Source organism: Scyliorhinus canicula, unplaced genomic scaffold, assembly GCF_902713615.1.
Source record: "Scyliorhinus canicula unplaced genomic scaffold, sScyCan1.1, whole genome shotgun sequence".
NCBI classification, from domain to species: Eukaryota; Metazoa; Chordata; class Chondrichthyes; order Carcharhiniformes; family Scyliorhinidae; genus Scyliorhinus; species Scyliorhinus canicula.
In genome coordinates, this window is record NW_024055445.1 from 88,563 (window position 1) to 106,059 (window position 17,497).

Genomic DNA, 17,497 nt, shown 5'->3' on the forward strand with positions numbered 1-17,497 from the left:
GCCATCGATAGCTCCTCCAGACATACCTTTTGTTTCTTTGTTTCTTCCATTGCGCTAACAGAGAGCTGGCACAGACACGGCGGCCGGAATGGCCTCATACTGTGGTGTCATTATTCTCTAATTTGATGCCATCCTAACTCTCTGGCCAGGGTCCCAAGGCCTCTTCTCATTTAATCTCTCCTGACTTGCCCCCCATTAGAGCCCTTTCCTGTTGTTCTGCTTGCTCCCTCCGGTAATTCACTTGGTTAAGACGTACTACATTTCTAACCTGTCCCGGTTTTAATGAAAGGTGATGGTGAAAGACGAACTTTATTGTCCTGTCGACAAATGCCGCCTGACTACCTGAGATGTTGCAGTACTTTTGGCGTTCTCCGCAGATGTTAGATTGATTTTCGAAGGCAATGACAGTATGCTTTGACTGCTTTTGCGGGGCTCGTTGGTCTAGGGGTATGATTCTCGCTTTGGGTGTGTCGCTGTCGGAATTTGCGAGAGGTCCCGCGTTCAAATCCCGGACGAGCCCTTCGATGAGGCTTTCCCATTGGTCAAACCGCATGTTTTCTTCATTTCTTTGCAGCGTCGACGGCGGGATTCATTCACATTGGGTTTGCTTTGAGAAGCTGAGCTCATCGCCCACCTCTCACCAGCCCATACCATCCTACTTGATCAATCAGATCCCTGTTTGTAATTGTTCTCTGACACACTGCTTACCTTTGTTCTGCCCTTAACACATTCTGACCGCTTGATGCGCCATCAGCCCCTTTCATAGCCTTGATTAGCCTCATTTACATTGCCTTTTTCTTTCTGTCCGAGACATTTTCGTCATTTCCCACCTATTGCTAGCCCTCTATCGAGGCCCAATACAGCACTCCACCACCCCCACCCCCAACCACAATCGTCTGAATCTCCAGTTCCAGTTCTCCAGCTTTGACAAAGAGTCCACTTGACTGGAAACAACAGCTGCCATTTCGCTCCCCAGAGGCTGTCAGACCTGCTGAGATTGTCCAGTATTTTCTGTTTTAGTTTCCGTTTGAAGCATCCGCAGTCAGTTGCATTTGTCATATATTTAGACATGTTTGAGATGGTAATTAAATGTGTTCATTTGTAAATCGCTGAAATTCTGTTGTGGATGAACTAGCTGCTAATATCCGAGCTGTCCAAGATATGGAAACTCTTCACCTCTCATTGCCTGCCGAAAATTCAGTGCTTGGGCCTTAATGTTCAATTCAATTTCGTGGCTCACGTGAGACGAAATCGTATAGTCCTGGAACACATGAGATTCCGGCAGCATTCAGGAAACAGAATTATTTTGTGCCCAATAATTGTGCAAACATTTCTCAAATGGCTATTCAGAGGATGGGGGCTGTTCCTTGGCGTTGTGCTGAGCTACATGGGAACATTGCAGCAGGACCAGATCGGACATGTGGACATGAGAGCAGGACAGTGAGTTCAAAAACGAAGCGACAGGAGAGTCTGCCACCAGCTTGTCGATGGAGCGAAAGTGTTTTGCAAAGTGGTCACTCAGTCGGCATTTAGTCTCTCCAATGCAGAGAAGATGGCATTGGGATCAGCAAATGCAACAGGCCAGATTGAAGGATGTCTGAAAGTAATGTGTACTCAAAAGGACAGACACAAACAATACTGTAACTGACTTAGAGGAAATGCCAGAGACTTAACTGAATCAGCTTTGAGAAAGAAAAAACCGTCTTCCTGATGGAGAAACAGGAAAAGCCAGTGTGGGAATCCAGGCTCAAAGTTGATTTACAATTACCCCTCCTTTCTTCTACATGAACGGTATTGAGGCTGCAGCATTTTACACACCAAAACACAAAGAGGTCAAATATAAGAAACACATAATTGTCAATTCTTAAACTCAACTCAAGCATTGAATAACGAAACAAATATTGTGTAAAGTCGGTTGCTTTTTTCTGTAGGATTTCAGAATGCTGCATTAATAATAGAAGAGAGCATTTCGCCGTTAGAGATTTGCTGAACAAATTCTTCAGTTCAATATCGGTTCTTCTACTGGCTTGTAAGTTTAGACATCTGTTTTAAAGAAATAGACGTGTTCTTGTAAGAAGTGACATGGCCTCTCAGCCGAACCATGCGAAGCTGCAACAAGGCAGTTGAGTTGAAGGTGACACAGGTCCGTTGGAGTGTGCGCTGCCAGCTGTTTCTGTAGTGTAGTGGTTATCACATTCGCTTGACACGCAAGCACGAGAAAAGTGTGCACAATTATTGGGCACAAAATAATTCTGTTCCTGAATGATGCCGGAATCTCGTGTGTTCCAGGACAATGACATTTAGTCTCACATGAGCCACTAAACTGAATTAAACATTAAGGCCCAAGCACTGAATTTTCGGCAGGCAATGAGAGGTGAAGAATTTTCATATCTTGGCACAGCTCGGATATTAGCAGCTAGTTCATCCACAACAGAATTTCAGCGATTTACAAATGAACATATTTAATCACCATCTCAAACGCCAAAAGTACTGCACCATCTCAGGTAGTCAGGCGGCATTTGTCGACAGGACAACAAAGTTCGTCTTTCACCGTCACCTTTCATTAAAACCGGGGCAGGTTAGAAATGTGGTACGTCTTAACCAAGTGAATTACCGGGGGAGGAAACAGAACAACAGGATACTTCAGTTCAGTATAGGTTCTTCTACTGGCTTGTAAGTTTAGACATCTGTTTTAAAGAAATAGACATGTTCTTGTAAGGAGTGACATGGACTCTCAGCCGAACCATGCGAAGCTGCAACAAGGCTGTTGAGTTGAAGGTGACACAGGTCCGTTGGAATCTGCGCTGCCAGCTGTTTCTGTAGTGTAGTGGTTATCACATTCGCTTTACACGCGAATGATCTCCGTTTCGAAACCGGACAGAAACATCTGGTGTTTCCAGTTTAGTCTGTCGCAAAATATTACCTCAATCTCGTAACTGGTCTTCATCATCGAGGAATAGCAAACGCCTACAACAGCTGTGGCCAGTGGCGTAATGGATAACGCGTCTGACTGCGAATCAGGCGATTTCAGGTTCGACTTCTGGCTCGCAGTTCCGAATTTTGGCGTCCCCTTTAGTTCAGTGGGTTGGACAGCTGGTTCCCGATGCAGAGCAAAGTGAGCAGGGCATCGTCAATTCTCGGTTCAGCTGTGGGTACTTATGAAAGCCCTGCCCTCTCAATTTAACTACAAGCAAAACATAACTTATCTCCAGTTCAGCAAAGTTCAATATCTGATCCTTTGATGAGTTGAGACATCAGTTTTAAAGAAACGGCTCCTTCCAATAAGTTACATGGCCTCTCAGCGGAACCGTTAGAAGCTGCAACAGTACATTGAGGTTCAACATTGCACAGGGCCACTGATTGCGATCCTCCCAGCGGTTTCTGTAGTGTAGTGGTTATCACATTCGCCTAACACGCGAAAGGTCCCCGGTTCGAAACAGGGCAGAAACATCGCGTGCTTCTCATTTTGTGTGACGAATGTTTGCACAAAATACCTTTCTTCCTCAATCTCGCACGTTCGAGGAACATGAGATTTGGTCTCTCATGAGATATTAAAATTCCTTCAACAAAGTCAGAAATACTGAATATTCAAGACGCCAGGGGAAGAAAAGCCTTCCCTATTTTGCCACGATTCGGATATTAGCAGTTTGTTCATCCACCACAGAATCTTTTGGGTTTACAGATGCATATTTAATCACCATTTCAAACATGTCTAAATGTACGATAAAAGCAACTTACTGCTTATGCGTCAATGGGAAAGAAAAACAGAAAACACAGGACAGTCTCATCAGGTCTGACAGCCTCTGTGGAGAGAGATGGCAAGTGTCGTTTCGAGTCTGGGTGACTCTTTGTCGAAGCTGGACAACTGGATCTTTGGTCAGGTGTAGACTGGCGGAGTGTGTGGGGGAAGTGGAGGGTGGGTGGGGGGAGAGGGGAGCGTGAAGCATTGGGCCTCGACAGACGGCCAGCCATGGGTGGAGAATAACGAAAATGTGTTGGGTCGAAAGAAAAAGGGAATGTAAATGTTTCTAATCAGTGTTAAGAACTGTGCTGACAGAGGCGATTAGAAGATTAGAATGTGTTAATGGCAGATGACAATGAGGAACAAGGGGCGGATTTCCCAAGAGGGATGCGACTGGCTATGGGAATGGGGAGGGGGAGACAATGGGAGAGGAAGACATATCAATGGAAGCAATGAAAATAAGTTGATGGAAATAAACATGTGGTGAAGTGGGAAGAGTGATTTCACGGTGCGAAGTTGTTGAGCCTGCTGTAAAATCCGCAAGGCTGTACCGTGCCTATTCGGAGGATGGGGGGCTCTTCCTCGGCGTTGTGCTGAGCGACATGGGAACATTGCAGCAGGCCAAGATCGGACATGTGGACATGAGAGCAGGACAGTGAGTTGAAATAGCAAGCGACAGGAGAGTCTGCCGCCAGCTTGTCGATGGAGCGAAGGTGTTTTGCAAAGTGGTCACCCAGTCGGCATTTAGTCTCTCCAATGCAGTGTAGATGGCATTGGGATCAGCAAATGCAACAGGCCAGATTGAAGTCTGTCTGAAAGTAATGTGCACTCAAAAGGATAGATACAAACGATACTGTAACTGACTTAGAGGAAATGCCAGAGACTTAACTGCACCAGCTTTGGGAAAGAAAAAACGGTTTTCCTGATGGAGAAACAGGAAAAGCCAGTGTGGGAATCCAGGCGCAGTGTTGATTTAGAATTACCCCTCCTTTCTTATACATGAACGGTATTTAGGCTGCAGCATTTTACACACCAAAACACAAAGAGGTCAAATATAAGAAACACATAATTGTCAATTCGTAAACTCTACTCAAGCATTGAATAACGAAACAAATATTGTGTAAAGTCGGTTGCTTTTTTCTGTAGGATTTCAGAATGCTGCATTAATAATTGAAGAGAGCATTTCGCCGTTAGAGATTTGCTGAACAAATTCTTCAGTTCAATATAGGTTCTTCTACTGGCTTGTAAGTTTAGACATCTGTTTTAAAGAAATAGAGGTGTTCTTGTGAGAAGTGACATGGCCTCCCAGCCGAACCATGCGAAGCTGCAACAAGGCAGTTGAGTTGAAGGTGACACAGGTCCGTTGGAGTCTGCGCTGCCAGCTGTTTCTGTAGTGTAGTGGTTGTCACATTCGCTTTACACGCGAATGGTCCCCCGTTCGAAACCGGGCAGAAACATCTGGTGTTTCCAGTTTAGTCTATCGCTAAATATTACCTCAATCTCGTAACTGTCCTGCATCATCGAGGAATAGCAAAAGCCTATAACCGCTGTGACCAGTGGCGCAATGGATACAAATCAGGAGATTCCAGGTTCGACTCTTGGCTAGCTCGCAGCTCCTAGTTTTGGCGTCCCCTTTAGTTCAGTGGGTTGGACAGCTGGTTCCTGATGCAGAGCAAAGTGATCAGGGCATCATCAATTCTCGTTTCAGCTGTGGTTACTTATGAAAGCCCTGCCCTCTCAATTTAACTTCAAGCAAAACATAACTTATCTCCAGTTCAGCAAAGTTCAATATCTGATCCTTTAATAAGTTGAGACATCAGTTTTAAAGAAACGGCTCCTTCCAATAAGTTACATGGCCTCTCAGCGGAACCGTTAGAAGCTGCAACAGTACATTGAGGTTCAACATTGCACAGGGCCACTGATTGCGATGCTCCCAGCAGTTTCTGTAGTGAAGTGGTTATCACATTCGCCTACCACGCGAAAGGTCCCCAGTTCGAAACCATGCAGAAACATTTTGTGTGACGAATGTTTGCACAAAATACCTTTCTTCCTCAATCTCGCACGTTCGAGGAACATGAGATTTGGTCTCTCCTGAGATATTAAAATTCCTGCAACAAAGTCAGAAATACGGAATATTCAAGACGCCAGGGGAAGAAAAGCCTTCCCTATTTTGCCACGATTCGGATATTAGCAGTTTGTTCATCCACCACAGAATTTTTTGGGTTTACAGATGCAGATGAACATATTTAATCACCATTTCAAACATGTCTAAATGTACGATAAAAGCAACTCACTGCTTATGCGTCAATGGGAAAGAAAAACAGAAAACACAGGACAGTCTCAGCAGGTCTGACAGCCTCTGTGGAGAGAGATGGCAAGTGTCGTTTCGAGTCTGGGTGACTCTTTGTCGAAGCTGGACAACTGGATCTTTGGTCAGGTGTTGACTGGCGGAGTGTGTGGGGGATGTGGGGGTGGGTGGGGGGAGAGGGGAGCGTGAAGCATTGGGCCTCGACAGACGGCCAGCGATGGGTGGAGAATAACAAAAATGTGTTGGGTCGAAAGAAAAAGGGAATGTAAATGTTTCTAATCAGTGTTAAGAACTGTGCTGACAGAGGCGATTAGAAGATTAGAATGTGTTAATGGCAGATGACAACGAGGAACAAGGGGCGGATTTCCCAAGAGGGATGCGATTGGCTAGGGGAATGGGGAGGGGGAGACAATGGGAGAGGAAGACATATCAATGGAAGCAATGAAAATAAGTTGATGGAAATAAACATGTGGTGAAGTGGGAAGAGTGATTTCACGGTGCGAAGTTGTTGAGCCTACAGTAAAACCCGCAAGGCTGTACCGTGCCTATTCGGAGGATGGGGTGCTCTTCCTCGGCGTTGTGCTGAGCTACATGGGAACATTGCAGCAGGCCAAGATCGGACATGTGGACATGAGAGCAGGAGAGTGAGTTCAAATACCAAGCGACAGGAGAGTCTGCCACCAGCTTGTCGATGGAGCGAAGGTGTTTTGCAAAGTGGTCACCCGGTCGGCATTTCGTCTCTCCAATGCATTGGGATCAGCAAATGCAACAGGCCAGATTGAAGGATGTCTGAAAGTAATGTGTACTCAAAAGGACAGACACAAACGATACTGTAACTGACTTAGAGGAAATGCCAGAGACTTAACTGAACCAGCTTTGGGAAAGAAAAATCGGTTTTCCTGATGGAGAAACAGGAAAAGCCAGTGTGGGAATCCAGGCTCAATGTTGATTTAGAATTACCCCTCCTTTCTTATACATGAACGGTATTTAGGCTGCAGCATTTTACACACCAAAACGCAAAGAGGTCAAATATAAGAAACACATAATTGTCAGTTCTTAAACTCAACTCAAGCATTGAATAACGAAACAAATATTGTGTAAAGTCGGTTGCTTTTTTCTGTAGGATTTCAGAATGCTGCATTAATAATAGAAGAGAGCATTTCGCCGTTAGAGATTTGCTGAACAAATTCTTCAGTTCAATATAGCTTCTTCTATTGGCTTGTAAGTTTAGACATCTGTTTTAAAGAAACAGACGTGTTCTTGTGAGAAGTGACATGGCCTCTCAGCCGAACCATGCGAAGCTGCAACAAGGCAGTTGAGTTGAAGAAGACACAGGTCCGTTGGAGTCTGCGCTGCCAGCTGTTTCTGTAGTGTAGTGGTTATCACATTCGCAATGTGGAGTTTGCACATTCTCCCCGTGTTTGCGTGGGTTTCACCCCCACAAACCAAAGATGTGCAGGCTAGGTGGATTGGCCACGCTAAATTGCCCCTCAATTGAAAAAAAAATAATTGGGTACACTAAATTTATTATAAAAAAAACTAAGTTCCTAACAGGCATTAAATCAAATGTTGGTTCTTTATCGGGGTTAATATTTATGATGGGGCACGGGTTGGTAACATTTCATTTTTTCACATAACGGAACCAGAGTTCCCCATTTAGAGCTCAGCTCGGACCAGGAAAAGTTCCGTAAATCGGGATTTTACACAGAATGAACAACATTCAGCACCATAGAAGGAGATCATCTGGGCAAGCTATCAGTTCTCATATAGTTTTGTTTGTACTAACAGTTCACAATCCAGGTCTCAGATCGGATTCAGTGTGAGGAGGCGGGAGTGCCTTGCCGGTTTTTGTACGAGCTGACTGTGTCTGTGTAACAGTGTGGGGCTCAGAGCACAGAGGTACACGGCAGAGTCAGAGACACCGACCCTGGTGATATTTAAAGGAACTGTTTTCCTATTCTTGTCCAAATCAGCAGAAAACCGGCCTGGGAAATCGGAAGACCTTTCTCCAGTCCCCGTGCTATATTTCTTCAGTAGATATCTCGGAGCTTCGCCGGAATACTGGATGTACCAGAAGAGAGTCTTGCCAGTGACATCTGCTTTGTAACTGCAGTTCAATGTTGCCGTCTGTCCTTCCTGAACCGGTAATTCAGGTGGGTCCTGGGAAACTGAATCTTGGCCATTGGTTCCTGTAACAACATATACAATATGTCAGAAATCTGGGAGTAAATAAAACCCATGAAACATAGACTGAGGATTTGAGCTCAGACTCACCGGACAGCAAGACCATTATTATCAGTAAAGCACACAGGGAGCACATGGTTCTTGACGGGACAGTAAACAGCGGCACTGTTTCAAATATGTTGCTGCGTCGAGCCTAATATCAATTCCTATGAAACTGAGAGGCGTCTCTCAGTGCTGCGATTGGCCGGTCTCTCAGCTCTAACGTCAGCTGTGGACCAATCACTGTCAGCTGGGGAATGATTGCGGCTGGTTCTCTCCAATCACATTCCAGCCCTGACTGTGTGTTTTGGTCTTTCTTCCTCACTTTCTCTACGTCACATTGTCAGCCATTCTGCTTCTTTCTCCGTTTAAATCGTTTTGCTTCGATCTCAGTGTTTACAACCTTCCTGACGTAGATATTTTACTCTAATTATGGTGAAAGGTTAAATAAATATCTTATAATCAGTCAAGTGCCATCCAGTGCATGAAATATAATGCATAATTATTGATTTAAAGGTTCCCGGGATAAACAGTCACCCAATTCCACACCAAGATGCATTTCCACTGGGGTCTCTTGCACCGGTAAAGTACTGATTTCAGTCAGTATTTATTTCTGCCCTAGGGAATTTAGAATGTGACATCTCTGAAATTAGATCACTTTTAAGAGGTGCCGCCTGATCTGTTGTCATCTGATCTAGAACGTTTAAAGTTACAGATATATTCAGTTGTTCACCCGGGAGACTTGCAGGTTTGTGCGAATGAGGTCGGAAAATTATGGAATCTGATCCTGGAGTTAGAAACATGATACATTTTCCAACAGCGACAATCATTGAACTCGGGGGGGGGGGGGGGGGGGGGCGGTAGAGAACCATTCAAATGGTGTTCATTATCTGAACATTGTCTATGGGAATTCCTGATACCGAGCCCTTGATTGTCGACCTGCTCCACTTTTTGTATGAGCCCCGCCGGCCCCTCATCCACTGTGGGTCTCAGCGCGCAGTAATACACGGCGCTGTCTGTCATCTTCAAATCTGTCACAGACAAGTGAAAAGTGCTTTGTGTCGGGTTGAGTTTCCCGCTGAAGTGTTCAAAGCCGGGAGCCGTCTCGTTAAACCCATATCTGTCGGTTCTGAGCAGATACTGGGGAGCTTGGTGTGGATACTGGCGATACCAGAAGAGGTAATAGCTTGTAACTGAACTCGATACCGAGTAACTGCAGGGTATGGCTGAATCTTCACCCACTTCTGCATCGACTCGTTGTTCTTCCTGAGACACTGAGTCTCCCTTACTCATCCCTGAAAATAAACAACAGACACAAAGCGGGTTAGAAGGAGGAACGTCAGGAGGAGGAATACCAGGACATGGAAATAAGAATACATTTGGGAATTGGGGGATTTCGAACAGCGGTTCAATATAACAAACCTGTGGTCAGGACAATAACCAGAGACAGGCAGCGTGACAGCCCCATGGTTCGTGTCTGAACTCCAGAAACAGACAGTTTTCACTGACTGTATCAGAGCTGCAATTGGAGAAGATGAAAAAGTTCTGGAGATGTTGTGAGTTCGAATCCGATTTCTTCGCTCCGCCCACTTTCACGTCTTAAAACAGTCGCTTCCTCTGGAACTGGTCGGTGATGTTTGATAAGTGATCAGAGAGCGCCCTCCTGTGGACAGAACAACCGCCCATTGGAAACACACGGCCACATGCAAAGACATGGACGTAAAACATCCATACAGACATGCACAGACACTGAAATAAATTCCAACAAGTGTTGACATGATTTTCGATTACATGCTAGTCTGAATTGTCAACGGTGAAAGTAAGTGAATAGGTCCACCTCCCGTGTTCAGCAGGAGCCTCGTTTACAGCACAAAATCAACACAAACATAGACATGCTGATAAATAAACACAGTTATAGATCCCCAAACTGATCTCTCAAACAGACGCACAGACAACCACTAAAGTAGATAAGGAACCAGATTAACACAGCCATAGAAACACAAAAGAGAAATGCCATCAGAGACACTATCAGAATCCTTGGACGTTTCAGAGTGAGCTTTCTAAAATGGAATTCCCTAAGGTTGTCAGTGTGGTAATGTGTTAGATAGTAATCCTGGGGTGTATTTTTCATTAACCATGAGGATCGATTTATAAAAACGACTACACAGAGGACTCTTTTGGAGAAAAGGTTTGAATGGATGGGTTTATATTTTGCAGACAAGCACATTCTGGGTGTATCCGTGATGTGAATGAGGCCGGTGAGGAAAGGATAGATGCTACACCCATTCCCGAGGTCTTGGATCGCATTTCAGGCAAACTTGTTGACAGCACAAGAAGACTATTTCCATGGGCGGCCGGGAAGTGTAGTTCACGCGGACAGCGCCAATGTTCACAGGCAACTCATTGAAATCCCACTGTTGTTTTGATGCAGAAAGTCTCAATTATTATATGTGTCAAAGGAGACCCGTCAAATTCTTCTCATTCTGTCTGTAAATTGGACATTCTGAATTCTCCCTCTGTGTGCCCGAACAGGCGCCGGAGTGTGATGACTAGAGGCGTTTCACAGCACCTTCATTGCAGTGTTAATGTCGGCCTACTGTGACACTAGATAGATAGAACAGTACAGCACAGAACAGGCCCTTCTGCCCTCGATGTTGTGCCGAGCAATGATCACCCTACTCAAACCCACGTATCCACCCTATACCCGTAACCCAACAACTCCTCCCCTTAACCTTACGTTTAGGACACTACGGGCAATTTAGCATGGCCAATCCACCTAACCCGCACATCTTTGGACTGTGGGAGGAAACCGGAGCACCCGGAGGAAACCCACGCACACACGGGGAGGACATGCAGACTCCACACAGACAGTGACCCAGCCGGGAACCGAACCTGGGACCCTGGAGCTGTGAAGCATTTATGCTAACCACCATGCTACCATGCTGCCCCTGATAATGATTATTGTCGTGAAATGAAGCTAAAGTGTTAAGAAGGGATGATGTGGAGTCGAAATTAATACAGAGTAGCAAATGTTTATTTCCTTTTCAACCAATGGAAATAATTAATCAGGATTTTAAGTTTGATTAATTTCACTTCAGGTTTAGGTTATTAGGTCCATTCAATTGCTCAAATTTCAACATGTGGTTCCCATAGCTGCACATTCCTCTGTTCAACTAAGGCAATCAGAAAAATAAATTAACAGCAATTGAGGCACTTTGCCATTTAGCTGCCTTTAACCTACACTAATCTGCAATTAGCTGCAATTTAAATGTTGGGACCACCAGCGAAAGTGATGAACTGGCACATCAGTGGAAATGCTTTGTTGATAAATTAAGCCGTGCGAGGATTTATTAAGGGCAAATCGTGATTAATTAAGTTGCTTAAATTTTCTGATGAGGAGCAGAGATGGTTGGTCTGAGTATTTCTGTTGATGAACTTCGAAATAAAATTTGATAATGTGCTGCAGCGCCACCTTGTGAGCAATAATGGAGCTCCTGAAGTAAAATGGGCAGCAGCAAGATCGAAAGGAAATTTCCAGGAAACAACTAACAGCGTGGACCAGCTGTTTTTCGGAGTGAAGGGAGATTTGTAGTGAATGTTGCAGGGATCAGCATTGCAGCATTTTATATTGTCTGAGAGGGGCGATTTTATCGATTTTATCGATATCTATGGATGATATGAAATATGACAACATTGCGAACCATCGGTCGGATAATGTACAACTTCAAAACAACAAAGACAAGTTTGTGGAATGGGCGGGAAATTGGCAGATTAAATTTAGTGCAGAAAAATGTGAAATAATTCAAATGTCCTGCAGAATGCAGAAAGGCAAAATAACATAAAACGAATAATTCAGGATCGGAGGGAGCTTTGACAAAGGGTCATCTGGACTCGAAACGTTAGCTCTTTTCTCTCCTTACAGATGCTATAATAATATTCACTGTCACAAGTAGGCTTATTTTTCAATGAAATTACTGTGAGAATTGCCAGACCTGCTGAAATGTTCCAGCATTTTCTCTTTTGGTTTTTGATTCCAGCATCCGCAGTAATTTGCTTTTATCAGAGAGACCTGTATGTATATGTAGATAACTTACTGGTGAGGGTAGGACAATTGAGAGACCGGTCATTGAAACAATTAATGGGAATTATCAATGGGTATATAAAATACAGAGGAAAGGACGTTATGTTAAACTTGTATTAAATCCTGAACCCACTGAACTGAAGCATTGTGGGTATCACACTGAGGGGAGAATGTGAGTCATTAGGGTGGGTGCAGAAAATGCCCACGGGAATGGCTCCAGAGATGAGCAACTTAATCTACGAAGATAGATTGGACAAGTTGCGACTATTTCCCTTGACCATCAGGTTACGAAGTGATCTGACGGAGATATTCAAAATCATGAGGGCTCTAGACAGAGTAGATATGGAGGAAACTATCCCACTGGTGAGAGGGCCGAGTACCTGAGGTCACAGATTGAAGGAATTAGGGGAATAAGTATGGAGACATGAGGACAAACATTTTAACCCAGTGAGTGGTTAGGATGTGGACCGGACTGTTCGTTTGTGTGGTGATGGTAGGGTTTATTGATGCTTTCAAAGCAGAATTAGATTATAATCTCAAAAAGAAAAACAATGCTAGACTACGGGGAAAATAATGGCATTCCGCAAATTGCATCATTAGAGGGCCGACGCATATATGTCGGTCCAAACGGCCTTTTTCTCTACTTAAAACACCCTCTGACTATGTTTAATGGGAACGGCAGTGGGTTAGCTGGCATGTCACTGGGCCAGTAATTGAGATGCCCAGCCTCAGTCACTGAGGCCGTGTTCAAATCCTGCTGCAGCTGACAGTGTGCTTGAAAAATGCAAATAGAATGGCCCTGTAACTTACCAGGTAACATGGTGAACAACCGCTAGCCTTGCCTGTGAGGGCCACATCTAGTGAAATATATTTTTTAAATCAATAACTGCAATAGCAAGGTTTGGCCAGTTGATGGCAGTGACACCGTGATTGCTGACATTACATGAAGCAGAGAATTTCTCAATTGTGACTGCCAAGGACCCTGGAAACTGTTAGGTTAGGTCAGGTTACTGATTTTATGACAGCAGTTCTCAGTTGTTACTGTGGTCAATCTCAGCTGTTAACATTATGAACTAAGGCCCATTTTATATTACACTGTATTGAGGAGGTTACAACAGCATGGAATCGGTTATTATAATGTCCATGTCTGGATTGTTACTTCACTAGACTCAACTGATACTAACCAGAACTAGCTCCTGTTTGTATTACCTGAGCCACTGTCTCAGTTATTGCTTTACCTGAATCTGCCACGTTCCTCAGGGTAGTGGTCTGGGCCCAACCATATCCAGCTGCTTCATGAATGGCCTATTGTCCATCATAAGGACAAAAGTGAGGATGTTCGCTGGTGACTGCGCAATGTTCAACACCGTTTGTGACTCATTAGATGCAATCCATGTCAGAATGCAACAAGATCTGGACTATATTCAGGCTTGGGCTAACAAGTGGCGTGCAGGCGGTGCGCCTGTCTAACAAGAGAAGATCGAGCCATCTCCCCTTGACATTCAGTGGCATGACAATGGAATCCCCAGTATTAACATCCAGGGGCTGCCATTGACTGTAAACTGAACTGGTGAACTAGCTGAACTAGCCATACAAATACTGTTGCGACCTGAATAGGTGAAAAGCGAGGAATCCTTCTGCAATAACTCACTTCCTTACTCCCCAAAGCCTGCCCACCATCTACAGGGCACAAGTCAGGAGTGTAATGGAATACCCTCCACTTGTCTGGATTAGTGCAGCTCCAACAACACTCGAGAAGCTCTCCATCCAGGAGAGAGCAGTCCGCTTGATTGCTAACCCTTCTAAAAACATTAAATCCCTCCGCACCGACGAATAATGGCAGCTTTCTGCCGCCACATAAAAGATGCACGAGAACAACTCAACAAGGTTCCTTAGGCAGCACCTTCCAAACCCACAAACAGTACCTTCTGGAAGTACAAATGCAGCAGACACCTGGGATCACCATTTCCTGGCGGCTCCCCTTCAAACCACTCACCATCCTGACTCAGAAATATATCATCGTTCCTTCACTTTTGCTGAGTCAATTTGCTGGAATTCTCTCCATAACAGCACTGTGGGTGCACCTATACCTTAGGAACTGCAGCGATTTAAGAAGGCAACTCGCCCTCTGAAGGGCAACTAGAGATAGGAAAGCAATGTTGACCTAACCAGCCACGTCCCCTCCCATCAATGAATTAAAAAATGCAGTGCAGTAATAACAGAGACAGGATCTGGTCCAATATAGACAGAGATATATGCTAAAGTAGTGATCACATGAACTTGTCATCAGAGAAATAAAAATTGATGCATGGATTACGTAGGCATATGAAAGATCGAACATTGGAATAAGCGTGTATTTGTGTGATTATAATCGTTAAAATACTTTGTACAATAATGATTGGAATAGGTCAAAATAACAAGACAGGAACCAGGCTCTTAGAACCGACAGGGACACCGTTTCCAGAAATAATAATAATGATTATTATCATAAGTAGGCTTACATTAACATGGCTGGTTTAGCTCACCAGGCTAAATCGCTGGCTTTTAAAGCAGACCAAGCAGGCCAGAAGCATGGTTTGATTCCCGTACCAGGTGCTGGAATGTGGCGACTAGGGGCTTTTCACAGTACCTTCATTGAAGCCTACTCGTGACAATAAGCGATTTTCATTTCAATGAAGTTATTGTTAAAATCCACTCGTCGCCACAGTCCGCCGCCTGTTCGGGCACACTGAGGGAGAATTCAGAATGTCCCATTCACCTAACAAACACGTCTTCCGGGACGTTAATAATAATAGGACTACTAACCGACAATCAGAGCATTAAAACCTGAATGGCAGTTAGACTATGAGTTTAAGCATCACGTAAATAGCGTCTTTGTATCCACATTTATTGCATACTGACTTTTTTTGTTTTGAAATAATTTTTATTGAAAAAATTTTGAATTTGTACAACAATAACGCACCATAGTAAAATACCAAAATTAACAATAATATTAGCAATCATACACATTCGCCCCACCTCCATGAACAACAAAGCATTTTAATAACAACGCAAATTAACACAATATAAAGTTACAGAATAGAAACTACAATAAGGAACACCCCCCCCCCCCCCCCCCGGGTTGCTGCTGCTATTGACCAAGATACCTATCTTTGAGCCAGGAAGTCCAGAAAAGGCTGCCATCGTTTATAGAACCCTTGTACTGATCGTCTCAGGGCAAATTTGACCCTTTCCAATTTTATAAATCCCGCCATGTCACTGATCCAGGTCTCCACACTTGGGGGCCTCGTATCCTTCCACTGTAGCAGAATCCTTCGTTGGGCTACTAGGGACGCAAAGGCCAGGACACCAGCCTCCTTCGCCTCCTGCACTCCCGGCTCTACCGCAACTCCAAAAATCGCGAGTCCCCACCCTGGTTTGACCCGGGATCTAACCACCCTCGACACCGTCCCCGCCACCCCCTTCCAGAATTCTTCCAGTGCTGGGCATGCCCAGAACATATGTGCGTGGTTTGCTGGACTTCCCGAACACCTGGTGCACCTGTCCTCACCCCCAAAGAACCTACTCATCCCAGTCCCGGACATGTGGGCCCGGTGCAGCACCTTAAATTGGATGAGACTAAGCCTCGCACATGAGGAGGAAGAGTTGACTCTCGCCAAGGCATCTGCCCAAGTCCCGTCCTCTATCTGCTCCGCGAGTTCCTCCTCCCATTTAGCCTTCAGCTCCTCCACTGACGACTCCTCCACCTCCTGCATTACCTTATAGATGTCAGACACCTTCCCCTCTCCGAACCACACCCCCGAAAGCACTCTGTCCATCGTCCCCCGCGAGGGCAGCAGAGGAAATCCCTCTACCTGTCGCCTAGCAAACGCCATTACCTGCAAGTATCTGAACATGTTCCCTTGGGGAAGCCCAAATTTATCTTCCAGTTTCCCCAGGCCCGAAAACCTCCCGCCAATAAACAGGTCCCTCAATTTACTGATGCCCGCCCTTTATTGCATACTGACTTTAAATGCACACAGTACAGTGATTGGTGGATTTTTCAAAGTTGCAACCTGGAGTGCATTACTGACCACATCACTGGACCGAGTCTGATGATGAACTTCAGCCAATCAAAGTTGGTATGAAGTAACCATGTGTTTGTGACAGAAAGAGACAGCGCCTATTGATATCAGAGCAAATGTTTCAGCGCCTCTTGATATATCAGATTTTCCCCCAAATGCTTAATTACGGAGTCAAGCACCGTTCCAATATGAACTGGATGACGTTAGTGTGATGGCAATAAAAAAACGAAAATACTGAAATTGCTCTGCATGTCATGCAGATTCTCAGATAAACAGAGTTCACGTTTCATGCCCATGACTGAACATCAGCATCAGGTTCATTGCCCTGAAACTAACTGTATTTCTCTCGGAAAATATGACCGCCTGAGTAACACATTTGGCAGCACTCCTGTTGCTGAGCGGTTTGACCTGGGTTCAAATTCCACTCCAGGATCTGTTGACAGTGGGAGGAGTGTTCCTGCAAGTGAAACAGGTTGTTGATCAGCCTCCAAAATCCTTCAACCTCCCGGACCTTCCAGTGAGAGTGGAAATAATGTGAATGTACGAAAAACAAACCGATTTTCCATCCACTTTCTGGCCTGTTGAGACTTTCCAGCAGTTTATGTGTTTATTTTAGATCTATAGTACTTGTAGTGTGTTACCTTTGTACTAATGTGATGGGAACTGCGAACAGGTCTTGTCAGCATTAACTTGTTAATGACACGCTCACCCCTGACTCTCAATTCTCACGGTGATTTAGATGAAATTCCTTCTGTTTTTTGTCTCCATTATTTTCATGCACTCAGCTGGATCGAGGGGAGCATCAGACCATAACAATTAGGAACAGAAGTCGGCCATTCACCCCTTCAAGCCCGCTTCGCCATTGAATATGTTCAGATTCATGGCTGATCGAACACTCACGAAATCCACATTCAAGCGTAATTTCCGTAAACTTTTATTTCCTTCGTGATTAAAACCTTTCGATCCCAGCCTTGCAAATGGTCAAGAACTCTGTCTCCACAGATTCCTGGGGTGACAAGATTCACCACTCTTTCAAAGAACAAAACCTTCCTCAAATCCGGCTTATTCTGTGTCGGTGC

The 17,497-nt window shown here is 44.7% G+C and overlaps 3 non-coding genes and 1 gene segment (V, D, J or C); 3 read left to right on the forward strand and 1 right to left on the reverse strand.

Annotated features, from left to right (window-relative positions):
* The first annotated feature begins 2,813 nt into the window (after nucleotides 1-2,813).
* On the forward strand, nucleotides 2,814-2,886 carry trnav-uac. Its single transcript has one exon. It is a non-coding gene; the product is annotated as a tRNA-Val (tRNA).
* Nucleotides 2,887-3,377: 491 nt separating this feature from the next.
* trnav-aac lies at nucleotides 3,378-3,450 on the forward strand. Its single transcript has one exon. It is a non-coding gene; the product is annotated as a tRNA-Val (tRNA).
* A 1,676-nt stretch (nucleotides 3,451-5,126) lies between these two features.
* On the forward strand, nucleotides 5,127-5,199 carry trnav-uac. Its single transcript has one exon. It is a non-coding gene; the product is annotated as a tRNA-Val (tRNA).
* Nucleotides 5,200-7,853: 2,654 nt separating this feature from the next.
* On the reverse strand, nucleotides 7,854-8,370 carry LOC119959451. The segment is given in 2 exon segments: nucleotides 7,854-8,239; nucleotides 8,325-8,370. Coding segments are annotated over 2 exon segments (432 nt in total).
* Between the last annotated feature and the right edge of the window lie 9,127 nt (nucleotides 8,371-17,497).